Source organism: Quercus suber, unplaced genomic scaffold (assembly GCF_002906115.3).
Source record: "Quercus suber isolate HL8 unplaced genomic scaffold, Cork oak 2.0 scaffold_221, whole genome shotgun sequence".
Lineage (NCBI taxonomy): Eukaryota > Viridiplantae > Streptophyta > Magnoliopsida > Fagales > Fagaceae > Quercus > Quercus suber.
Genome location: NW_027069679.1, coordinates 1,027,595 through 1,053,955, shown reverse-complemented (window position 1 = coordinate 1,053,955; position 26,361 = coordinate 1,027,595). Strand labels below are relative to the sequence as shown.

The 26,361-nt window shown below is 35.6% G+C and overlaps 2 protein-coding genes and 1 pseudogene across 5 annotated transcripts; 2 read left to right on the top strand and 1 right to left on the bottom strand.

Moving 5' to 3' along the window:
* The first annotated feature begins 1,875 nt into the window (after positions 1-1,875).
* On the top strand, positions 1,876-3,888 carry LOC112033812 (L-type lectin-domain containing receptor kinase IV.1-like; annotated as a pseudogene).
* Positions 3,889-9,483: 5,595 nt separating this feature from the next.
* Positions 9,484-25,755, bottom strand: LOC112035750 (transcription initiation factor TFIID subunit 10). Of its 4 annotated transcripts, XR_010631544.1 has the most exons (8): positions 25,576-25,753; positions 25,423-25,487; positions 24,952-25,014; positions 24,117-24,174; positions 23,985-24,035; positions 20,734-20,891; positions 10,395-10,574; positions 9,484-9,932 (listed from the first exon to the last, which is right to left on the bottom strand). XR_010631544.1 is itself a non-coding variant. In XM_065779960.1 (6 exons), the coding sequence occupies exons 1-6, from the start codon at positions 25,672-25,674 to the stop codon at positions 20,899-20,901; spliced, it is 357 nt and encodes a 118-aa protein (XP_065636032.1). In that variant the 5' UTR covers positions 25,675-25,755; the 3' UTR covers positions 20,662-20,898. The 4 variants fall into 4 exon arrangements, 2 of the variants coding, with proteins under 2 accessions (XP_065636032.1, XP_023924351.1); XR_010631543.1 differs by lacking the exons at positions 9,484-9,932; positions 10,395-10,574 and adding an exon at positions 18,317-19,868; XM_065779960.1 differs by lacking the exons at positions 9,484-9,932; positions 10,395-10,574 and having other exon boundaries at positions 20,662-20,919; positions 25,576-25,755.
* LOC112033803 (L-type lectin-domain containing receptor kinase SIT2) lies at positions 17,765-19,783 on the top strand. The gene has a single exon (XM_024066576.2). It carries the CDS (start codon positions 17,765-17,767, stop codon positions 19,781-19,783), a length of 2,019 nt encoding a protein of 672 aa, XP_023922344.2.
* Positions 25,756-26,361: the final 606 nt, after the last annotated feature.

Here is a 26,361-nt window from a genome sequence, read left to right as displayed (position 1 = left end):
TCCATTTTCAACGTTTGACCCTAAAAAGAAACTGATACCTAGAATTTCACGATATTGTTCTCTTGTTTTCCCATAAAATTTCCCTCTTAGAGTGTATCATTATGCATTAAAATTCACAAGTACTGATGTAATGAGAAGATGCATCAAAATTTCCCTCTTAAGAGATTCCTCCTAGCATCTTTGATGGTTGAGTTCAATTAGTTTATGACAATTAGTACTTTTTTTGTTGTTGTTGGTTGTGTTTAATATATAGAGGTATGCAGGGTTGAGGCCTGTATGCAGCTTCTTAGCAGCGTGTAATGTTGAGTAAAATTAGACATGGCAAAACGGGTCAGAATTTTTTGACCTGACCCGACCCGACCCGAACCCAATTTTTTTTGACCCGAAGCAAAAACGGGTTGACCCGTGACTCGACCCGTGTTTTTTGCGGGTCAACCCGACCCAACCCGCGACCCGACCCGAACCCGAATCATTTTTTTAAAACTTTTTTTTTTTGGGGTAAAAAAGTAGTAAAACTAAGACAATATTGGTTTAATTGTTTATTGTAAACTTTAAGGAAACAATTGATACATTTACATAACTATATGCAAATTAATTGAAAAATAAATGGTTGAACATTCTGTAATGAGTAAATATTTTTAGATATCAAATAGCAAAGTACATGCCAAGATAATCTGGTTACAGTAGAGTTAAAAATATAGATTTAAAATTGTAGACACGTGAGAAATATTCACAAGTGTGAAAATAGTGAAGCTAAAGTATCAAATTAGCATAAATTATGAATATTTAGACCTATTTTTTAATAATTTATGTCCAAAATAAACGGCTTTTCAAAATAAATTATGATATTTCCTAGAGTGTGTGTTGCTTAACAATAATATGATATTCATAAAAAAGACCATGTATAAATAAGTAAGCAATCAAATTTTAAAGTATATCTCAAATTGAAATAGAGTGTCAACCACAACTGATAATAGATTATAAAATTAATTTTCAAGATTGTAAATTTCTTATATATTTTTATTCTTTATCAAATGAGTTATCTAATAAGTCATTCATAATTTTGTTTTATATTTGGAATATTGATATTGTGTAGAAATAAAACTTGTGTATTTGTTTTACTTATATTTGTGTTATTTTGTTTTAGATAGCAATGTTAGGATTTGTATAATTTTAAAATTGTTGAATAAGTATAAATAAGTTTAACTGAGTTCATTCTTGATATAAGTGGTAAATTCAAAATAATGCATTTTATATCAATTAATTTGTTGCATAACTTTCAAAATGACAGATACATGTTGTTTTCTTTATTAAAAAAAAATAAAATTCATGTGAAAAATACGGGTCAACCCGACCCGACCCGACCCAACCAGCAATTCGATTGACCCGAACCCGATTTTGACCCGCTTAAAATGACCCGTTTTTGACCTGTGACCCGTTTGACCCGTAACCCGATTGACCCGACCCGAACCTGACCCAACCCGCCCGTTTTGCCATGTCTAAGTAAAATGTTATTCATAAAAAAACAAATCCAAAACCAAATTTTCTATTGTGCTTTAAATGATGAGAATGGCATCTCGTCAAATAATCATTTTCCTTAGTTTGTAGTTTAGAAAGATTATTATGACTGTCCGACGGAGTCCTCCATAGTTACATCTAGTTGGATTTTGGACCCTTCTCCTTTTTTTTATTTTTCTTTTTTATTTTTTGCTAAAAAGTTGGACTTGGACAGTTGGACCCTTGTTCTCACATTACAACAATTTTGACATGAACTATTTGGGGGCAAAGAAGAAAAACCACCATTTTCTAGGAGTTTGACATTTTTAAACAAAGCCCCCGTGCTAACATGGATGTACATTTTTCCCACTTTACTCAATGGCAACCGGGCTTGCATCACTTCCTTTTCTGATAACTCTCTACTTCATCCTTAAGATTCCATTGATGTTTGCTCAAGATGACCAGTTCATCTACAATGGATTCAATCAAGCCAATCTGCATCTAAATGGAATAGTTGAAATCCACCCCAATGGCCTATTGCAACTGACCAACATTTCAACCCAACAACTTGGTCAAGCTTTCCACCAATTTCCATTAAAATTCAACACTTCCTCTTCCTCTGGGTCTCTTTCATTTTCCACAAACTTTGTATTTGCAATAGTCCCTCAACCGCCGATGTTGGGTGGCCATGGCCTTGCCTTAACCTTTTCTCCCTCGTGGGAACTTGCCCATGCTATTGGCATCCAGTTTCTAGGGCTCTTCAATGCCTCCAATAATGGCCTCCCAACAAACCACATATTGGCTATTGAGCTTGATACTGTTAAAAGTACTGATGTAAACGATATAGATAGCAACCATGTTGGTATTGATGTGAACGGCGTGAACTCAACTAAATCAGCTACCGCAACCTACTTTACCGATCAAGAAGGGAAGAACATAAGCTTGGAGCTTTTAAGCGGAAACCCAATGTATCTTTGGATAGACTACAATGGAACAGAAAAGTTACAGAATGTCACACTAGCCCCGACCAACATCCTAAAACCAAACCAGCCTCTCTTGTCAACACACATTGATCTGTCTCAATATCTTTTGGAATCTATGTATGTTGGTTTCTCTGCATCTACTGGTGCAGTTGGTAGCAACCACTATATTCTTGGATGGAGCTTTAATAGAAATGGACAAGCACAGAGCCTTGATTTTTCAAAGCTTCCCTTACTTCCTCGACAAAGGAAAATAAAAAAGCTACCAAGACAAATGATCATAGTTTTTCCAGTAATAACTCTCATGCTGATAACAATCATCGGAGCTGCATACATTATAAGAAGGAAGAAGTATGAAGAAATACTTGAAGATTGGGAAAGCGAGTATGATCCTCACAGGTTCATCTACAAGAATCTCTATAAAGCAACCAAAGGTTTCTCAGACAAAGAACTTCTTGGAGCAGGAGGTTTTGGAAAGGTTTATAAAGGAACACTTTCTTCTTCCAAAATACACATTGCAGTCAAGAAAGTCTCCCATGATTCTAAACAAGGGATGAAGGAATTTGTGGCTGAGATCATTAGCTTGGGCAGGCTGAGGCACAGGAACTTGGTGTAGCTCCTGGGATATTGCCGGCAAAAGGATGAACTCCTCTTGGTCTATAATTATATGCCCAACGGAAGCCTCGACAAGTTCTTACATGGCAATGAAAAACCAAAACTTAACTGGCTTCAACGATTTCATATCCTCAAAGGGATAGCATCTAGCTTTCTCTACCTCCATGAAGAGTGGGAACATGTTGTTCTACATAGAGATGTAAAACCAAGCAATGTTCTCTTAGATGTTGAATTAAATGGAAGGCTTGGAGATTTTGGCCTTGCCAAATTAAGCAAGCATGGTGTCAATCCCCAAACAACCCATGTGGCTGAGACTATGGGTTATTTGGCTCCAGAGCTTACTAGAACAAGAAGGGCAACCACTTGCACTGATGTGTTTGCTTTTGGGGCTTTCATGCTTGAGGTGGCTTGTGGAAGGAGGCCTGTAGAGGTATAAGGACTAATTGAAGAGGTAATTTTGGTTGACTGGGTGTTTGAGTGCTGGAGAAAAGGATCTATCCTTGATGCAAGTGATCCTCGATTGGAAGGTAATTATGTGGTGGAGGAAATGGAGTTGGTTTTGAAACTAGGCTTGCTTTGCTCACACTCATTGCCAGCAGCTAGGCCTAGCATGAGGCAAGTGATGCAGTTTTTGGACGACAATGTTGATCTGCCAGAATTACCACATGACAGTGCTTGTTTTGGTAACTTTACACGTGTTGAAGCGTCTGATATCTTATTGTCAATTCCTTCACTAAATAGCAAGGGTTTGACGCCCTCCTCAAGCACAGATTCAATCCTCAAGTATGGTCGTTGAAATATTTGCATATCATGGTATGAGTAAACTAAATCATGGAACTATGCTTGGGACCAAATCAACCAGTGGCACACAGAAAGCTTAGACGTCGCCTTCAGGGGTGGAGAGGAGAAAAAAGGAACTTGTGAACAATATGATGTATACAGTTTCTTTCCCTTAATATAGAATCTACTATTATTAGGAATCTACTTGAGCTCTAAGTAGCAGATCTCAATCCTGTCACACCAACATTGAGGTGTTGTGGAGGTTATTCATTTGTGTTTAATTACTCAGAAAATGTAAGAAAGGAAAGGAAGTCTTTTTTATTTTATATTTTGTCTAGAGCTTCATTTTATACTAAGCGATGCCGCCTAGGAATTTTGTTAGACATGTAGGACAGAAAACTAACAAAAGTGAACAAAATGATATAAGTGTAACGTTTTCAATAATTTAGAGACAAAAAAAAGAATTTTTGATTGTTAAGTAACAAAAACTTATCTTTATGTAAACTTTAAGGATGGAAACAATATTTTTGCCAAAAAAAAAAAAAAAAAACCCATCCAACATTGCAACTGAGTTCTAACTACGATTTGGTGAACCATCCTTGGCCTTGGCATAGGTACAAAGGTGGACCAATGTTGCATAAGCATTAGGTTCAAATCTAACCAACCAAAAAATATTGATAGTTTAATCATTACCCTTCTTGGCTTCCCTAGACCAAGTGTCATACTAAAATTCCCCTCATTTTGTGGATTAACTTACAAATAAAACCAATGCATATGTATCCAACAAATTAAGAACAACCCAAAAAATCATAGGAGGTGCCAGAATTAAATCATGTTCTATCAAAGAAAACCACTTTAAAAATAAAATCTTACATGAAATATTATGAGAGAGGGATCCTAGGCCTAGCCACCATTTCAAAAGGGACAAGGAAACAAACATTGATTGCAAACAAAATTAAAATGTTCTACTCGTACAAAATCAATGAACTTTGATGTACTTTCAATAGGATCGATTTGAGAGTTATGAGCTCAACATCATATTAAAGTTTAATAAATCTTCCACACTATTCCCAACAATTTCAATCCCACAAGTTTCAACATTCCCCTTGTCAAACCGTGAACTGTGCTATTCTACCTCAAAACTAATTAATGATGAGAAAGACACACTCAAATCTTTTATAGCATTCGACATCACGCCTCGCGAGCCTGTTTTTAGAATGATTGTAGGGAGTCGAACTGTGGTCCCCCAACAATCCCTCCCTCACAATGACACTCTCCTAACTCGAACCCATGACCTTGGCTTTGAAACCATTTGTCAGACCATGAACTATGTCATTCCACCTCAAAACTAATTGGTGATAAGAAAGATACACTCAAATCTTTTATAGTATTCAACATTATACCTCACAGGCTTGATTTTAGAGTAATTGTAGGGAGTTGAATTGTGGTCCTCCCAACACCCCTCAATCAACTCAAAATTTCTTCTTCAGCCTCTTCAACTATTTCTTGCATACATTATCTTGGCCTTCAATCTTAACTTGTTCATCACGTTCAACATCTTTGAAATTTTCTTTCAAAATTAGTTTGACATTATTGAACTCTTACTTGGCTCATCACCCAATAATTGAAAGCCACAATTCTCATCTAGGAAGCACGGACACAACAATATTGCCAACATACTTGTCTGACAAGTGTACAGAAAAAAGGAAAATTTTTAGGTAATTTCGGAGTATAGTAAAATAATGCTCTCTTCTATTACATTCATGGTGGGCCCCACCATAAATTTAATAAATTAACCCTATTATAAATATAAGAGAAAAGAGCACCATTCTCCGTGCCCCGAAAGTAACTAAAAATTACCCCAGAAACAAAGTGTCAAGTATGTACCCAGTGATCCAAAATCCCTATTTTTTTTTTTTAATTCGGATATGCTGCGAACATGGTCAAGACACGAAAATGCCAAAACCAGGGAAAAAAAAATCACACCTGGCAACTCCATCGATCTCGTGTAGTAAACCTCAAAAATAACCCTAAACTCCACCCTAGTCATTCTAAATCAATTTCTCTTCTTTGCTTTTCTCGCTCTGGACCTAGTACATCTTCGCTGCTTAAGCCACTAACCGGCAACCCAAGATCACCTTGCAATCACCATCAACCATTAAGTCTCTCTCTCGGTTTCAGTTTCTTGCTTTCTTTCTCGCACAAACTGAGCTGCTTTCTCAATTTCTCACTTTTTCTTGCCACTTTCGACCCTATTTAACTTTTATTTTTATGTGTATTGTAACTATTGTTTACTTTGTTTCGTGGGTCAGTGTATTGTAAGTTTGTAACTATAGTTTACTTTTTTGGGTGGATCAATGTGGGCCAGTGACTGTGATCTACACAAACTGTGGATCTCTCTAGATTGTTGTCGTTGGGTTAATATATGACTATATGTATTGGGTGGATCTGGGTTTGTTTTGGTTATTATTTGTTTTGTCTTTTGGTTGGTATATGTCTATATTAATATAATATTATTTGATATAAGTGGGTCTTAGTTTTTGGCTCTCTTTTTTTTTTTTTTTTGGTTTGTAAATGAATTTTATTATTTGATAATGACATAAATATAATGTATAAATTGTTATTGAATTATTTATAGGTTAAATGAGTGCCGAAAATTGACCAAAAATTTGTCACTAGCCAGCCAGATAATGGTCTGAATGTTCCTCCATTGTTCAAAAATGTTACTATTTTTGGTGGAAAAAAATGTTTTAGATGTAATTACTATTTGGAGAATTTCCAGGGGTCTTATTCTAGGGTGAAAGCACATTTGTTGAGATTTCCCAGCAAAGGGATAAAAGCATTCTCTATGGTTTCAAATAAGTATATTGCAGAGATGCAACAATTAGAAGATACGGCTATTCAGATAAGAAAGTGTAGGCTAGTACATTTACTCCCTCGATCTGGTGTTGGTTCTACTTCTACTACTCTAGGTCCTATTCTTATTGACAGTCCAACTACAAGTCAACCAGCATTCTTCCATACAAGAAAAAAATGGCTGGAAATTCTCATTTAGAAAGGCTTTTAACTATAAACGTCAAGATCATCTAGATAGTCTCATTGCTAGAACACTTTATTCAACTAGCTTACCCTTCCATTTTGCTAGAAACCTGTATTTTATTGAGATTATGAAAAATGCAGCAAATAATAATATATCGGGTTATGTTCCTTTGAGTTACAATAGCTTCAGAACAACCTTTTGCAAAAGAAAAGGGGAAATCTTGAGATGTTGTTGAGGACAATAAAAGATACTTGGAAACAAAGGGGTTTGAGTATAGCAAGTGATTGGTGGACGAATGCACAAAAAATGTCACTTATCAATTTTATGGCTACATTAAAAAGGAGGCCAATTTTCTTAACAACCAGTAATGGTACAAAAGAGTACAAAGACAAGCACTATATTTCTCAGTTGTTTCTAGAATGCATAGCTAAGGTTAGACTTCAAAATGTTGTCCAAATCATTACTAATAATGTCAACTGGGTCTATTGTTGAAGCTAAATATCCTCATATATTTTGAACTCCTTGTGTTGTGCATACACATAATCTAAAAAAAACTCTTCTCAAAATAAGACTGTTTGGAAGAATAAAATTGGATTACAAAAGTTGCTAAAGATGCATCTTTTATATGTATTTTCATAATAAATCACTCCATGAGATTAGGGATGGCAATTTATGCCCGACCCGCGGGTACCCGGCCCAGCCCGACCCGACCCTAATGGGTCAGGTTTTTCCCAGCCCGGTCAGGTTTGGGTTTTAGAAAAAAAAAAAAAAAAAAAAACCAGAAGCGTAGGTTGGGTCCAAGTTTTGGTGAAAACCCGGCCCGAACCTAAACCCGAACCCAACCCATTTAAACTTAAAGCAAAATAACAAAATACCTACCTATATATATGTCACTTATATCAAACCCTAACCCTATTTTCATTTCTCTGATGTCTCTCTTAGCTTAAGCCGCCTCAGCCTCTCAGTGCTCTAACCTCACCCTCAATAACTCTCAGTCTCATTTTCTCTCAAGCCACCTTACACGGTCTCACCCAGTCACCCTCACTCTCATTCACTCACCGACCTACCCTCTTCACTCTCATCACGTGGTGGTTGCTATTTGCCAGGGAGAAGCACGGAGGTTAGATAAAAGAGAGATGTGCGAGGTTTCGGCCATGAAAAGTAGAGAGGCCCTTTGGTGATGATCGGAAGAGCTCTTGGTCGTGTTGAGGTCAAGTCTGAGCTTCGGCCTAGAGGTGAGATTAATGGAAACCACCACCAATCATCAGAGATCTTGGTGGTCTAAGATAGAAAGAGGTCAAGTAGGAGTCCAAGATCGGAGATAGAGGCTTGGTGGACCGAGTTCTCCAATTTTTATTTTGGGTTCATGTCCTCTCTCAAATTTGTGAGTTTGTGTTTGTGATATTGTGAATCAGTGTTTGTGATTTTGTGTTTGAAAGGGAAACCCATTTTTTTTTCTTTTTTTTCTTTTTATGATTGTATGGCCATGGATTAAGGCCCTGAAGTGGCTGGCGGAGCCCACAAGGCCTGACGGGGCGGGTTCAGATATTTAAAAAAAACCCGTTTATTAAACGGGGCGAGTTCAGGTTTCGGGGTTGGACCCGCAGGTAGGGTTCGGGCATAAAGAAACCCTACCCAACCCCGACCTATTGCCATTCCTACATGAGATTGGTGATGTTGAACGAATTATGCATTTGAAACTATTTGATGTTGCTAAAACATGATTTGCTTCAACATTAGTTATGCTTAAGAGATTGAAAATCATAAGAAGTCTTCAAAACATGGTCATTTGTCAGCGATGGTCAGTTTATAGGGAAGATGATGTTGGAAAAGCAACAATTGTGAAAAAATTGGTTTCAAATGATTTGTGGTGGGACAAGGTTGACTACATTCTTCGATTCATAGGACCTAAATGATTTGTGTTGAGAGAATTGGTTTTGCAAAAGGGTTGTTCTTAAGCAATTGTAACTCAGAGAAAAATAACCCAATATATTATTATCCTTTCATTAAAAACAGGATACTAGCAATTATGTACAAAATTATCAAAAACCATTTTAAATAATATATTACAACATTATCTGTGCATCACATGTAATTTACTATTATGATACAAAGGCAACTGAACACATAGAGTGCAAGTGGAGCACCTTTTGCTCCCTATCCTTTTTGCCTTGACTACTGCAGTCTTTCTTGCCTGGAATAGCCTATATTAGATGTAATACAAGGTTAAACATCTAATAACAAACTAGAAGCAACTGCCAAGGAGTGTAATTTCAAGTCATTAATTAGAGCTTCCACGAAAAAATGGTAGGATCAAATTGACATCAGATTTGGATCCAAAGTCCAAACTAACAAAGAACAAACGCACATTCAAACCCAGATATATAGCATCTATGTCGTACAGTTTCTATACCTTCACACACCCATACGAGGTCTAAGTTTGCACTATAAATCCCAGCAAGGTGGGTCACTAGTTAGTTTTTGTTATCTTATTGCCGACAACACATACTCTAGAGTCTAGACTTTCAAAGATTTAATTTTCATTTTTCAATATAATAATATTCACCACCATTCTAGCTCAAGGTCGTGGTGCTATTGCCTATTTGTCTAATATTATGCAAATGTAAATATCCAATGCAGATTTTGATGTATAAAAAGCCAAGCACATAGTAGCTAACTGTTGAAAGCGTCTAAGTAGTAAGCCCAAACCCCCTTAACACCTCCAAAATCACTAGTATTTCTTTGGATGGAAGCATATAAAATAAAATATGTCAAGTACATCGACTTCACCAACTTCTACTCCCACCCCTATGCCTCTCCCCCAAAACCTTCAATCCTTGTTGCCTTCTAGTTTATATTCCCAAATCATAAGGATCACATTCTAAGTGTTTGCATATGTATTTTGGTGTATCTAGATGCGTGTGATGAAATGGTATAGGAAGAGTTGAGTAGCATACTGAAGAGCACCACCTGCAAACTCAGATACAAACTTTTGAGTAGCAACAGCTACCAGCCTAATTCTGCAAAAATAAAGCCAAAATGAAATTTAATCAGACAATATACAGCATTAAAAGAAAAACCCAATAGGCATATCCCATCAAATATTCTTTCTTTATTATATCTTCGGCAAGACTTAAAAACTTTTTTTCATTTGCAAGTCACTCAAATTTTGTAAGATCTTGGACCCACCTACTTAAAAGAAGTAAAAGTGGCATTTAAGCTAGAGCTTTAACCAAAACCAAATTTATAAGGACTTGAAAACACGCCCTTAGTTGATTCCATCATAATTTGGAATTAAAAACACTAAAATTTTCTAAAGGAAAAATTACCAACAAGTAATAAAATTTATCAAATTCTCAAGAACAGAAAACCAACTCGTCTGGTATCTGAAAGTCAAACTCAATACAAACCCATTAAAATTTTAATGAAAAAAAAAAACCGTAAATTCAAAATTTTTAGAGGAAAAAAAAAAAAACACTTACAGTGGTGTAGCCCATTAAGGAAGCCAAAAAATCAGAGAGCGCAGCTTCATATTCGTGTCTACCATCGCTCGCTTGCTGTTGCTGGCTTTAGGTTCATTCTCTCTCTCTCTCTCTCTCTCTCTCTCTCTTCTCTTCTCTCTGGCTCCCTCTCTCTCTCTCTCTCTCTCGAGCACCAAATCCCTGCCGCCAAACAGAGATGGATGAAGTATATGTTTGGATAGGAATTATTTTCCAGCCTCTGGCGGTTTTTTTTTTTTTTTTTTTTTTTTTTTTGGATTGCCAAAGGGGGAGATTGTTAGGACATATGTGTTTTCACTTGTTAAGAACATATGTCACTTATTTATGTAAATTGGCTAATCCTTTGACAAAACGCACTCTACTTGTAATTGGGTAGTTCTAGGTGTTTTTAATACTTCAAGGAACAAGGTTTCAAGGTCAAGTGTTGAAGTCATCAAGTTTGTCCAAGAAAAAGCAAGTTGAAGTGCAAATTCATTAAAGCTCGACACCTGCTCGATAGCTACCTCGACACTTGCTATCTGTCGAGATTTAAAATTTCAGATTTTTTTATCTAATTTTCTTGGGATCCGTGAATATGCTTTTGGGCCTTCTTTTCTCCAAACCCTAAACATATAAAAGGATTGTTTTAAGAGCCGTCAAGTGTGACACAAGTTGCAAAATCATTGAGTAATCTCTGTTCAAGCAAATTATGATCAAAGACGAAGTTCTTGACCTAGTTCATCTTCTCTGAAGAAGTTGCTGTGTATTTGCACTATAGGGTTTTGTGACCAAGCATCTTCCTGATTTTCATCGTGTAGGATGAACTGAAGAACTTTGCAGCCAACTTTTCTTCCTTAAGTTGGTGTTTTGAAGTCGCGTACGGGGATCCGCGCATTGGTTAGTCACGTACTTAGGAGCCGTGCATCAAAGTTGGGAACTGTCACTACAGATCAAGTCCAATTAGGTATTGGGGTAAGGGTTCAACTGTAGGTTGGTAAGGTACTTGAGATTCCTTTACGTATAACCGCTTGATTTGATAATAGTGGAGTTTTGGGAGTGGTGACCTGAAAATCATCCGATAGGGTTTTTGCCGCAAGGTTTTTCCCCGTTCGTAAACAAATCACCGTGTCATTTAATTTCCGCTGCATATTTAGTTATTTGGTGATTTGTTTATGCTTCCACATATTTGCATGTTAAATTGATTAATTAATAACTTGGCTAATTAATTAATTGGTTTAATCACAAGGGGTTATTCAAATTGTAGCCTATCAAGTGGATCTGGGTTTGTTTTGGTTATTATTTGTTTTGTCTTATGGTTGGTATATGTCTATATTAATATAATATTATTTGATATAAGTGGGTTCTAGTTTCTAACTCTTTTTTTTTTGGTTTGTAAATGAGTTTTATTATTTGATAATGACATAAATATAATGTACAAATTTTTATTGAATTATTTGTAGGTTAAATGAGTACCGAAAATTGACCAAAAATTTTGTCACTAGCCAGCCAGATAATGGTCTGAATGTTCCTCCATTGTTGAAATATTTTACTATTTTTGGTGGAAAAAAATGTTTTAGATGTAATTACCATTTGGAGAATTTCCGGGGGTCTTATTCTAGGGTGAAAGCACATTTGTTGAGATTTCCCAGCAAAGGGATAAAAGCATTCTCTATGGTTTCAAATGAGTATATTGCAGAGATGCTACAATTAGAAGATACGGCTATTCAGATATGAAAGTGTAGGCTAGTACATTTACTCCCTCGATCTGGTGTTGGTTCTACTTCTACTACTCTTGGTCCTATTCTTATTGACAGTACAACTACAAGTCAACCAGCATTCTTCCATACAATAAAAAAATGGCTAAAAATTCTCATTTAGAAAAGGCTTTTAACAATAAATGTCAAGATCATCTAGATAGTCTCATTGCTAGAACACTTTATTCAACTAGCTTACCCTTCCATTTTGCTAGAAACCTGTAATTTAGTGAGATTATGAAAAATGCAGCAAATGATAATATATCAGGTTATGTTCCTTCGAGTTAGAATAGCTTCAGAACAACCTTTTGCAAAAGAAAAGGGGAAATGTTGAGATGTTGTTGAGGACAATAAAAGATACTTGGAAACAAAGGGGTTTGAGTATAGCAAGTGATAGGTTGACGAATGCACAAAAAATGTCACTTATCAATTTTATGGTTACATAAAAAAGGAGGCCTATTTTCTTAACAACCATTAATGGTACAAAAGAGTACAAAGATAAGCACTATATTTCTCAGTTGTTTCTAGAATGCATAGCTAAGGTTGGACTTCAAAATGTTGTCCAAATCATTTCTAATAATGCAGCAGTTATAAAATCAGCTGGGTCTATTGTAGAAGCTAAATATCCTCATATATTCTGAACTCCTTTTGTTGTGCATACATGTAATCTGGAAAATACTCTTCTCAAAATGAGACTGTTTGGAAGAATAAAATTGGATCACAAAAGTTGCTGAAGATGCATCTTTCATATGTATTTTCATAATGAATCACTCCATGAGATTAGGGATGGCAATTTATGCTTGACCCGCAGGTATCCGGCCCGGCCCGACCCTATTGGGTCTAGTTTTTCCCGACCCGATAACGAATAGGGTCGGGTTTGGGTTTTAGAAAAAGAAAAAAAGCCTGAAGCGAGTCTAGGTCGAGTCCAGGTTTTGGTAAAAACTCGGACCCGACCTGACCCATTTAAACTTAAAGCAAAATTATTAAAATACCTACCTATATATATGTCACTTATATCAAACCCTAACCCTATTTTCATTTCTCTGATGTCTCTCTTAGCTCAAGCCGCCTCAGCCTCTCAGTGCTCTCACCTCACCCTCAATAACTCTCAGTCTCATTTTCTCTCAAGCCACCTTACATGGTCTCACCCAGTCACCCTCACCTTCACTCTCATCACGTGGTGGTTGCTATTTTCTAGGGAGAAGCACGGAGGTTAGATCAAAGAGAGATGTGCAAGGTTTAGGCCGTGACAAGTAGAGAGGCCTTTTGGTGATGATCGGAAGAGCTCTTGGTCGTGTTGAGGTCAAGCCTGAGCTTTGGCCTAGAGGTGGGATTGATGGCTGAAACCACCACTGATCATTGGAGATCTTGGTGGTCTAAGATAGAGAAAGGCCGAGTAGGAGTCCGAGATCAAAGATAGAGGCTTGGTGGACCGAGTTCTCCAATTTTTATTTTGGGTTCATTTTTATTTTGGGTTCATGTCCTCTCTCAAATATGTGAGTTTGTGTTTGTGATATTGTGAATCTGGGTTTGTGATTCAAAGTTTGAAAGGGAAACCTTTTTTTTTTCTTTTTAAAGATTGTATGGCCATGGATTAAGGCCCTGAAGTGGCTGGCAGAGCCCACGAGGCTCAACGGGGCGAGTTTAGATGTTAAAAAAAAAAAAAAAAAAAAAAAAAAACTTGTTTATTAAACGAGGCGGGTTCGGGTTTCAGGGTTGGACCCGCGAGTCGAGTTCGGGCATAAAGAAACCTGACCCGAACCCAACCCATTGCCATTCCTACATGAGATTGGCGATGTTGAACGAATTATGCATTTGAAATTATTTGATGTGACAAGGTTGACTACATTCTTCAATTCATAGGACCTAAATGATTTGTGGTGAGGGAATTGGTTTTGCAAAAGGGTTGTTCTTAAGCTATTGAAACTCAGAGAAAAATAACCCAATATATTATTATCCTTTCGTTAAAAACAGGTTACTAGCAATTATGTAAAAAATTATCAAAAATTATTTTAAATAATATATTACAACATTATCCATGCATCACACGTGCAATTTACTAATTATGATATAAAGGCAACTGAACACACAGAGTGCAAGTGGAGCACCTTTGGTTGCCTATCCTTTTTGCCCTTGACTACTGCAGCCTTTCTTGCCTGGAATAGCCTATATTAGATGTAATACAAGGTTAAACATCTAATAACAAACTAGAAGCAACTGCCAAGGAGTGTAATTTCAAGTCATTATTTAGACCTTCCATGAAAAAATGTTAGGATCAAATTGACATCAGATTTGGATCCAAAGTCCAAACTAACAAAGAACAAACACACATTCAAACCCAGACATATAGCATCTATGTCGTACAGTTTCTATACCTTCACACACCCAAACGAGGTCTAAGTTTGCACTATAAATCCAAGCAAGGTGGGTCACTAGTTAGTTTTTGTTATCTTATTGCCGACAACACATACTCTAGAGTCTAGACTTTCAAAGATTTAATTTTCATTTTTCAATATAATAATATTCACCACCATTCTAGTTCAAGGTCGTGGTGCTATTGCCTATTTGTCTAATATTATGCAAATGTAAATATCCAATGCAGATTTTGATGTATAAAAAGCCAAGCACATAGTAGCTAACTGTTGAAAGCATCTAAGTAGTAAGCCCAAACCCCCTTACACCTCCAAAATCACTAGTATTTCTTTGGATGGAAGCATATAAAATAAAATATGTCAAGTAAATCGACTTCACCAACTTCTACTCCCACCCCTATGCCTCTCCCCCAAAACCTTCAATCCTTGTTGCCTTCTAGTTTATATTCCCAAATCATAAGGATCACATTCTAAGTGTTTGCATATGTATTTTGGTGTATCTAGATGCGTGTGATGAAATGGTATAGGAAGAGTTGAGTAGCATACCGAAGAGCACCACCTGCAAACTCAGATACAAACTTTTGAGTAGCAACAGCTACCAGCCTAATTCTGCAAAAATAAAGCCAAAATGAAATTTAATCAGACAATATACAGCATTAAAAGAAAAACCCAATAGGCATATCCCATCAAATATCCTTTCTTTATTATATCTTCGGCAAGACTTAAAAACTTTTTTTCATTTGCAAGTCACTCAAATTTTGTAAGATCTTGGACCCACCTCCTTAAAAGAAGTAAAAGTGGCATTTAAGCTAGAGCTTTAACCAAAACCAAATTTATAAGGACTTGAAAACATGCCCTAGTTGATTCCATCATAATTTGGAATTAAAAACACTAAAATTTTCTAAAGGAAAAATTACCAACAAGTAATAACATTTATCAAATTCTCAAGAACAGAAAACCAACTCGTCTGGTATCTGAAAGTCAAACTCAATACAAACCCATTAAAATTTTAATGAAAAAAAAAACCGTAAATTCAAAATTTTTAGAGGAAAAAAAAAAACACTTACAGTGGGAGTGTAGCCCATTAAGGAAGCCAAAAAATCAGAGAGCGCAGCTTCATATTCGTGTCTACCATCGCTCGCTTGCTGTTGCTGGCTTTAGGTTCATTCTCTCTCTCTCGCACCAAATCCCTGCCGCCAAACAGAGATGGATGAAGTATACGTTTGGATAGGAATTATTTTCCAGCCTCTGGCCGGTTTTTTTTTTTTTTTTTTGCATGCATTTCAGCTTTTAAGAGACAGAAGGTACTGTGTTTACAGGACTCACAATCACTTTATTTAGAAAAATAATATTAAAAATGAGTTTCACCATACTATTTACATATTTAAAAATTATTTTATTACAATATTTTTAATTTTTAACAAAATAAATTGTATAATAAAAAATTAAAATAGGAGAAGAATATTAGATGGGCTCCGGCCTACTCTTTGCCAAATCCAATGACCCATTATCGGAGCCCATCAAACTCTCATAGCCCAAGCCCACTTTTAAAAAACCCAAATTCAAATATAGCCGACGAAGCCTAAAAAATGGGATTTTGCAACAATATTTGTGCAAATATATACATGTCACTTTTTTTTTTTTTTTGGTAAGATATATATATATATATATATAAGCCACGGTAGCTTATGCAAACCATTTTTATATTCTTTCTTTAGGTTTCCTGGTGCTGAATGAAGAGAGTGGACATGGTTGTTGTATGTAAAGATAAAAATATTTTTTAAAAAAATTGATATTTTAATAAAATATAATATAGAATAGATAATCATTTGTGGGTGTTTTAAAATTTGATTAGCTAAAATAAGAAAGTAGGTTCTTCTAAATAGACAATAATTTTTGTATAATTTGACGTGCATGTTAGTGTATCGTCATTCAAAGTCACGAGATTCTGATATTAACGCTAAAGTTTCCTTCTACTATATTTGATGTTTGAGTTCAAAGTTAGTTTATGATAACTTTTACTTTCTATTTTGTTGCTTGAGGCTTGTGTGGTGGCTCCATAAATTTTTTAAAGGGTCATTAAAAAACTTAAATTAAATAAATTTAATAAAAAGAGAACTTGAATATATAGAGTTAACGACGCACAAAAAAAAAAATTACAATTTATTTCTATGGGTTTTTTATTTTGAAATCGTTATATGATAGTTCATTATTAATTGTCATTGTCTATTGTCAATATAAGTAGGTGTGACAAATTTATTTTGTAAAGTTTGTACAACATTTTTTATTTTTATGCAATTGTCATTATTTTTATGAAAATGTTTTAAACTAAATGGTAAAACTCAACCAACCGACATTCTATTAATTATTGACCCACATAGCCACATTCATTCATACATAATAATGCACACAATTAGTATCAAACACAATCACACATATAAAATATAAATTTTACAACAAAGAGAGACACTACCAACTCATAAACACTCATAAAAAACAACTCATAAACACTCACTATTTACTCTTAAAGTCGAAGATATCGAGAAAGTCAAATAGAGAAGAGATGTGAGATAAGATTTATGTGTGAAAGAGAGAGAGAGAGAGAGAGAGAGAGAGATATGTTTTTGGATGGACTGCTATTTGTTGTTGTTTAGTTTTATGCTAGGCTGGGCCATGATCACAATGTGCAAAATTATTTTTAAAGATGGAGTTTATTTTAAAGATAAAGTTAGGGGGTTCATCAACCCCCGGAAGATCACATAACACCGCCCCCACTTGTGTGCTGTATTTAGAAATTGCATATGTAGCTCCTTAGTCTTTTTTTTTTTTTTTTTTTTTTTTTTTTTTTGGTGGTAAACTGCAATATTATATATCAGACAGAAACAGAGAGAGACAGGGCATCTTCCTTACAAACATAGGCCAAAGAGGCTGGAAGGTTGCCAGAAACAAAACAAAAAGAAGCTAAGGAAGCTTCCTAGTCTTAGCCGCCTGTAATGTTTTAAGTAAAAATCTTATTCATAAAAAAACAATACAATACAATAATTTTTCTCACAATACAATAAGGAAGCTAAGGAAGTGGTTGTTGTTCTAAAACGTTGGACTTGGACCTTTTTCTCACAATACAATAATTTTGACATGCAATACTTGGGGACAGAGAAGGAAAACCACCATTTTCTAGGACATTTGACTCTGACATTTCAAACAAAGCCCGTGTTCATAGGAATGTACATTTTTCCCAGTTTTTTCAATGGCGACTGGGCTTACGTCACTTCCTTTTCTGGTTACTCTCTACTTCATCCATATGATTCCATTGATGCTTGCTCAAAATGAGCAGTTCATCTACAATGGCTTCCATCAAGCAAATCTGCATCTAGATGGAACTGCTCGAATCCACCCCAATGGTCTATTGCAACTCACCAACAATTCAGAACTACAAGTTGGTTATGCTTTCTACCAACTTCCTCTAAAATTCAACGCTTCTTCGGGTTTAACTCAGTCTCTTTCATTTTCCACAAACTTTGTATTTGCAATAGTTCCTGAAACACCATCAAAAGGTGGCCATGGAATTGCCTTCACCATCAGTCCCTCGTGGAAATTCACCGATGTTGTAGCCAGCAATTATCTAGGACTCCTGAATGCCTCAAATAATGGCCTTTCAACAAACCACTTATTAGCCATTGAGCTTGATACTATAGAGGGTCAAGAATTTCAAGATATAGACAACAACCATGTGGGAATCGATGTGAACAGCCTGAAATCAATTGAATCAGCTACTGCAACCTACTTTTCTGATCAAGAAAGAAAGAATATAAGCTTGGAGCTAGTAAGTGGCAACCCAATGCATCTTTGGATAGACTACAATGAAACAGAAAAACTACTGAACGTAACACTAGCCCCGACCAGCATCCCAAAACCAAATCGGCCTCTCTTGTCAACACACATCAATATGTCTCAAATTCTCTTGGAATCCATGTTTGTTGGTTTCTCTGCAGCCACTGGTGCAGTTACAAGTGACCACTACATTCTTGGATGGAGCTTTAATAAAAGTGGACAAGCACAAAGCCTCGATGTTTCGAAGCTTCCTCAACCTCCCCGACAGAGGAAAAGTAAAGATAAACGGGGACAAATTACCATGATTTTGATCATAGCAGTAGTGGTTGTACTGATATTGGTTACTGGAGCTATTTTCATTTTGAGGAGGAAGAAATATGCTGAAATACTAGAAGATTGGGAAAACGAGTATGGTCCTCACAGGTTCAGCTACAAGAATCTCTGCAAAGCAACCAAAGGTTTCACAAACAAAGAGCTTCTTGGAGAAGGGGGATTTGGAAAGGTTTATAAAGGAACACTTCGTTCTTCCAATATACAGATTGCAGTCAAGAGAGTCTCCCACGATTCCAAACAAGGGATGAAGGAATTTGTGGCTGAGATCATTAGCATGGGTAGGCTGAGGCACAGGAACTTGGTGCAGCTCCTAGGATATTGCCGGCGAAAGGGTGAACTCCTCTTGGTCTATGATTATATGTCCAATGGAAGCCTTGACAAGTTCTTATATGGCAATGAAAAACCAAAGCTTAACTGGCTTCAACGATTTCAAATCCTCAAAGGAGTAGCATCTGGCCTTCTCTACCTCCATGAAGAGTGGGAACAAGTTGTTCTACATAGAGATGTAAAAGCAAGCAATGTTCTATTAGATGCTGAATTAAATGGAAGGCTAGGAGATTTTGGCCTTGCCAGATTATGCGACCACGGTACCAATACCCAAACCACCAATGTGGCTGGAACTGTGGGTTATTTGGCTCCCGAGCTTACTAGAACAGGAAGGGCAACCACTTGCACTGATGTGTTTGCCTTTGGGGCTTTCATGCTGGAGGTGGCTTGTGGAAGAAAGCCTATAGAGCCACAAGGACAACCTGAAGAGGTAATTTTGGTTGATTGGGTCTTCGAGTGTTGGAGAAAAGGAGCCATCCTTGATGCTAGTGATCCTAGATTGGAAAGTAATTATGTGGTGGAGGAAATGAAGTTGGTCTTGAAACTAGGCTTGCTTTGCTCACACTCAACGCCAGCAGCCAGGCCTAGCATGAAGCAAGTGATGCAGTTTTTGGATGGCAACGCTGATCTGCCAGAATTACCACATGACAGTGCTTGTTTTGGTAACTTTACAAGTGTCGAAGAATCTGAGATCTTGTTGTCAATTCCTCAATCATTTGGCAAGTATTTGTCGCCCTCCTCTAGCACAGATTCAATCCTCAAGTGTGGTCGTTGAATTACTTGCATATCATGCTATGGGTAGACAACATCATGGAACTATGCTCGGGACCAAATCAACCAGTGGCACACAGAGACATTGTCTTCGGGGGTGCAAAGAGGATAAAAAGGAACTCGTGAATAATATGATGTATAATTCTTTTCCTTAATGTAGAATATGATAGTATCATTATGTAACAATATAAAATATAATATTAGTAGGAATCTACTTGAGCTCTGAGTAGTACTACAATTAGATTAATTCAGTAGTTGCAAGCTTTATAGATCAAAATTAATGAAGTGAGTTGCAGAAACCAGATTGGGTTGCTCATCAAATTTTAGAATGTAGCAAACCCACGGCCAGCAATCAATTTGTATGAAAATTATTGATTACCTTCAAAAATTAGCTAGCTGTACGGTTTATACTGAATTGCAGTGGCAAAATGGGATATAAAGAAGTTGGTGTGGCATCAGAAAAAAGTTCTCTATTTAAAATAATAAAAGAAAAAAGAAAAAGAGAGTACTAAATACACAGATCAACAAGTTTACCTAATTGGAACCCAATCTCTACACTTGCATACTTCAACCCAGTGAACTTATTCATTACCGTGGCACACCATGAGGGTCACTGCTCTTACATATTAAAGCATCTAAGAGATTTGCAAGTTCATCCCTATTAAAGAAGTATGGATATAGGTATGGTCTCTCTTGTGTGTGTTTTCACATGAGACCATGTGTGTTTGCATGCACACAACACATGCAAAGCACGCACATGCATGTGTTAAGTTGATTACTCAAAACAGATAAAACTATTTGAAACGAATTTGTATATCAGAGATACAGCATGTCAAAATTTCTACCTTACTGCAAGAAATCAGGGGTGCAGACAAACAAATCTAAGATTAAAAACAAAGTATTAATTATGATAACTATTAAATATTCATGTAAGATAGAATGAACATCACCCACCTATATAGCAGTATTTGTGCAATCCCTACATAATGTAAAAGAACTTGAAACCCTCTTCTATAGATTCAATCCAAAGTTCATTCATCTCTTGAAGCAGGATCCACCCCAGTTGAAGGGCTATCAGCAAAATAGTCTTGGTGCTTCACATTCACACCATACTGCTCATCAATAAAAAACAATGGATAACTAACCAAAAAAGGAAAAGTGACCAAGGATCAGGTTCTTGATTATGATGATGACCAAAATACTAATAATAATAACAAAATCAGGGAAATAAATTATAGAACATCTAAATCAGAGACAATATATCAAAAACAATTCCAAACACCAACAAAGAGACATAACTGGCATTCAATTAATTCTACTGCAACTTTCAAACAAATGAATTCAAAGCTGGGACAATAATATTCCATATGCCCTTAGGATATATATTGCTGGCTTGTGTCTCTGTATGTAATGTCAGGTTAATCTATGTTTCCATGGGTGTTTAACCACAACCCCAATTAGAGACCCAGTAAAATGTCTCACTTTTTTTAATGAATTAAGTGCATAAATTTGTCATATAAAATGTGTCAGTTGTTAGTAGCACAGGTTTAATGAAAAATAAAACATTTACCGTATGGCTGAAACTTTTTTTTTTTTTTGGATACGTACCGTATGGCCAAAACAAATCAGGGGGTGGTCAGATTCACCAAGTATGGCTGCCCATGGCGGAACAAGGCAGTCATGTCTTTGTTTATACCCAAGCAACCATGAAATCCATCATACCTCTATTCTTTCATTGGTATATATCCTCCCCAATCTCTCTCTTTTCCACAAATGTTCATTCAGATACAATTGTTGTACAATAAAAGAGTATAGAAAACAAATAAAAAAGAGAGGTGGGTGTGGGGGAGATTGTGATCCCACCACCAACGGGATGCAAGCAGATCTCAATCCCATCACACCAACAGTGAGGTGTTGTGGTGGTGGTTGCAACGCTGAAGAAGTGCACAGCAATGAGGCAGAGTAAGGATGGTTAGGTGAGATTGTAATTAATTTGTATTTGGTTGCCAAGACAATGTAAGAAAGGAAAGGAAGAATTTTTTTTTCATCTAGTGATGCCACCTAGGCATTTTGTTAGACATATAGGATAGAAAGTTAACGAAAGTCAACAAAATGACATAAAGTGTTAACGTTTTCAATAGTTTAAGGATGAAAAAAGAACTTTTGATAGTTTAGGGACAAAAAATGAACTTCATGCAAACTTTAAAGATGGAAACAATATTTTTTCCAAAAAAGAACCCTATCCAACATTACAACTGAGTTCTAACTGCAATAAAAAAAATTTGTGAACCATCCTTGGCCTTGGCTTAGTTGGTACAAAGGTAGACCAATGTTGCATAAGCATTAGGTTCAAATCTAACAAACCAAAAAATATTGAAAGTTTAATCATTACCCTTATAGGATTCGCTAGACCAAGTATCATCCTGAAATTCCACCTCGTTTTGTGGATTAACTTACAAATCAAATCGATGCAGATGTATACAACAATGAAAGAACAACCATCAGACATAGGATGTGCCAGAATTAAATCATGATCTATCAAGGAAACCTCTCTAAAATTATAATTAGAATATTACATGAAATATTATGAGAGAACATCCTAGCCACCATTTCAAAAGGGGCAACGAAACAAATCTTGATCTCTAAAGATTGTGTGACACCTCTCATACATGATTTTGATGTATATAATAAAAAAAACACACACAATGTATAGAGGATCGTATCATAGGGTTAGGCTTCTCACTAAACCAACCCAATTACTGTAATGAAAGGCCCGTATCTCAACTCAAACAACAGGAGATTCTAGAGAATATCGCCACACAGAAATGTGTCTAACCAGACAAAGGAATTAAATAGATACTTCAAATATTTCAATAACTTGATCCAACTTTGGAACTTGTATCCTTATGATGGCATAACTTAAAATTTCTTCTCAACCGATAAAGGATTGAAGACAAGATTAAAATTTTGTACTCCTAGAAAACAAATGATCTTTGATGTATTGTCAATAGGATCCAAAGACTTGAGAGTTATAAGCTCAACATCATATTTGACTTTAATAAATCTTCCAAACTACTCTCAGCAATTTCCACCCATGAGTTTCACCATTCTCCTCAATCAATTCGAATTTTCTTCTTTAGCCTCTTCAAAAATTTCTTTCAAAACATTATTTTGGCCTTCAATCTTAACTTGTTCATCACATTCAACATATTTGATATTTCTTTCAAAATTGGTTGGACATTATTGAACTCTAAACCTGGCTCTTCCCTTAATAAGTGAAAGCCATAATTCTTGTTATTATTCATACTGTATGAATTAATTACCATATAATTTGACTTGTATGAAGCAATATTTCATCAAAATCACATGTAAAGAAGAAGTTTACCATCACCTTCCACATTCTTGGCAATGAATAAATTTTAGGCTTAGCTCTTCACATTTTGAAGTATTCTATATCATTCTACCAATCTTCCACATCACTCTCAAGCTTGCTTCATACAAGTTGCACCTTGAAATCCTTAAGGAATTTTGCATTATCAAAACAATCCTCAAGATCAATGATCAAATCTATGAATTATTGGTATGATCTATCATTAAAGCATGAGATATCATTAAAATTAAGAACATGTTGATCAAGAGTTTGGCCATGAGCGCAGAATCTGATACGAATATACCTACCATATTTGTGATCTCTTTTGAATTTAAACATAGATCGATAAGCTTGTAGAAAATCTCCTAGAGTCCACAAGTCAATCACTCATCATTAGCATAAATTACCACCTTGAGGGTCTGCACCCCACACAATCACTGTCAATAGGGTAGTTTCCTTCATTTTGCTTTCCCCATATCAGAATGTCAACAAGTTCTTATACCAATTAATGCAAAATGGAAAATTTCCATCAGGGACTCCTTGAATCCACAAGAAAGAATTTTGGATTCCACCATATGATAAAAAATAAACTAACTAAAATTTGATTGATAATAGACATCTATTCTTGTTTTACAAATTGTAGGCCTATTTAAAGGCTCCATAAAAAAATAAAAATCCACATAAAAACATTACTAAACAAATCCTAAATGATATTATACCGTAAAAGGACCCTAGCACACACACATACATCTTAGGAAATAAATAATAATAATAATAATAATAATAATTACAGTAAAACTTTCATATAAATGTCATAAAACACTTCAATGCTTACCTCACGAAGTGATCTTGAGAGGTCCTCCATTGTCAATATTAGGCGCTTATCCTGTACCCAGGAAAAACTTAGGCAAGCCAGCAATAATCATGATATAAAGGCAAATGAACACAAAGAGTGCATGCAGAGCACCTTTTGCTGCTTATCCCTTTTGTCCTTTACAACTGCTGCCTGTCTTGCCTTGCATTGCCTATATTAGATGTCATACAAGGTTAAACATCAAATAACAAACTAGAAAAGCAACTGCCAAGGACTGGAATTTCAAGTTGTTAGTATTGAGGATGACCTATAGCTCTTCCATGAAAAAATTTTAGGATCAAATTGACATCTAAATTGGATCCACACTAACACAGAAAACTGTTAGAAAACACACATTCAAAGCCAGATATACAGCATCTATGTCACAAAGCTTATATTCCTTCACACACCCATACGAGGTCTAAGTTGGGTCACCAGTTGGTATTTGTTATCTGATTACAGTCAACATATACTCAGACTTTCAAAATTTTAATTTTAATTTTTTTAATAAAAAAATATTCACCACCCATTTTAGTTCAAGGATGTGTTATTTGTCAATTAGTATGTAGATATTCAATGCAGACATTGAAATAGCTGATTGAAGTATAAGAAGCCAAGCATGTAGTAGATAAAGTAGTAAGCCCAACTCCACTTTGCATCTCTGAAATTACTGGTGTTTTATTTCAAAGAAACATAAAAAAAATAAAAAAATAAATAAAGAAATAAATAATATGTCAATTACAAAGACTTCCCCAACTTCTACACCCACCCTTATGCCTCTCCCTCAAAACCTAAAATACTTGTTGCATTCCAGTTTGTATTCCCAAATCATAGAAAAGGATCATATTTTTTGAGTTTGAAAACATATATTGGCGTGCCGTGTATCCACATGTATGTGCATGAATGTATCTACATGATGAAATGGTATAAGAAGAGTTGAGTAGCATACTGAAGAGCATCACTTGCAACCTCAGATACAAACTTTTGCGTGGCAACAGCCACCAGCCTAATTCTGCAAAAATAAAAGCCAAATAAAATTTAATCAGACAAGATATAGCATTAAAAGAAAAACCCAAAAACATACATAAATATAACATCAAAATCCATTCTTCTTTAATGTCTTCAGCAAGATTTGAACTTTTCTTTATTTGTAAAGTTACTCAAATGTATAAGAACTTGAACCCACCTCCTCACCCTGAGCACCATGGCTACAAGAACTTTGAAAGCACACCCCTTAGTTAATTCCCATCAAAATTTGGAATTAAGCACTAAATTTCAAAAAGGAAAAACTAGCAAACACTGATAATATTTATTCAAATCCTCAGAAACAGACAAAGAACCTTGACAACATAAATCTTAAAATTTGTTTCATTTCAATTTTTATTTGGAAAAAATCAATAAATAAATAAATAACACGTACAATCGAACATCGGGACATTGAAATCCACTCTTGGCTAAGTAATGCTCCACCAACTCGTCTGGTATCTGAGAAAGTAAAATTCAATACAAACCCATTAAAATTTTATTATAAAAAACAATAAATTCAAATTTTAGCGAGAGAGAGAAGAGTTACAGTGGGAGTGTAGTCCATTAAGGAAGCGAGAAAATCAGAGAGCGCAGCGTCATCATCGTGTCTGCCATCGCTCGCTTGCTGATGCTGATTTTGGTTCATTCTCTCTCTCTCTCTCTCTCTCTCTCTCTCTCTCGCACCAAATCCCCGCCAGCAAACAGAGATTTGATGAAGAAATCGTGGGAAATTAAAATGGGGGAAGATGATTAGATGGGTTCAGGCCCATTCTTTGATAAACCCAGTAACTCATTATAAGAGCCCATCAAATTCTTGCAGCCTAAACCCACTTCTAAACCCAAATTATGGTGGATGATTTGAACAAATTAAAATAAATTGAAATTTTCAGAGTTTTGGGTAAGGATTATGTATTGTAGTGTCCAGTTGTATTGAACCTATTTGAATGATGTCATCTGTCTACTATTAGACATGTGTCATTATTTGGATGGTACAGTATAATTGGGCACTAGACTTAATCCAAGTCTTAAAACTTTAAATCGAAGTAATATGTTAAGCTAATGGAAGTTGTTACTTTGATAATAGAGTTTCATTTAGAGTTTATGAAAAATATTAAAGTTATTACAAAAGACTTATAGTCTGTCACATTAATAACATAAGAATTAAATTTTTAATTACTTTTTGTTTGAGTGATGCTACCACTACAACAAATTTTTAAGTATTCAAATGATTTTTTGGAATGTTATAAATTTAGATTAATCTTTTAACTGCATATATTATTAACTACTAGTCCCTAGTCTACATGGCATTAGTGTAGTAACACCCAAAATTGTT

Excerpts from the sequence above, each read along its gene's own strand:
- LOC112033803 (XM_024066576.2), top strand. The coding sequence starts at position 17,765 with ATGGCGACTGGGCTTACGTCACTTCCTTTTCTGGTTACTCTCTACTTC.
- LOC112035750 (XM_024068583.2), bottom strand. The coding sequence starts at position 25,674 with ATGAACCAAAATCAGCATCAGCAAGCGAGCGATGGCAGACACGATGAT. Across the intron at positions 25,488-25,575 it reads TAATGGACTACACTCCCACT|ATACCAGACGAGTTGGTGGA; the intron begins GTAACTCTTCTC and ends TTACTTTCTCAG. Across the intron at positions 20,892-23,984 it reads TCTCAAGATCACTTCGTGAG|TATGGTGTGAATGTGAAGCA; the intron begins GTAAGCATTGAA and ends ATTGATGAGCAG.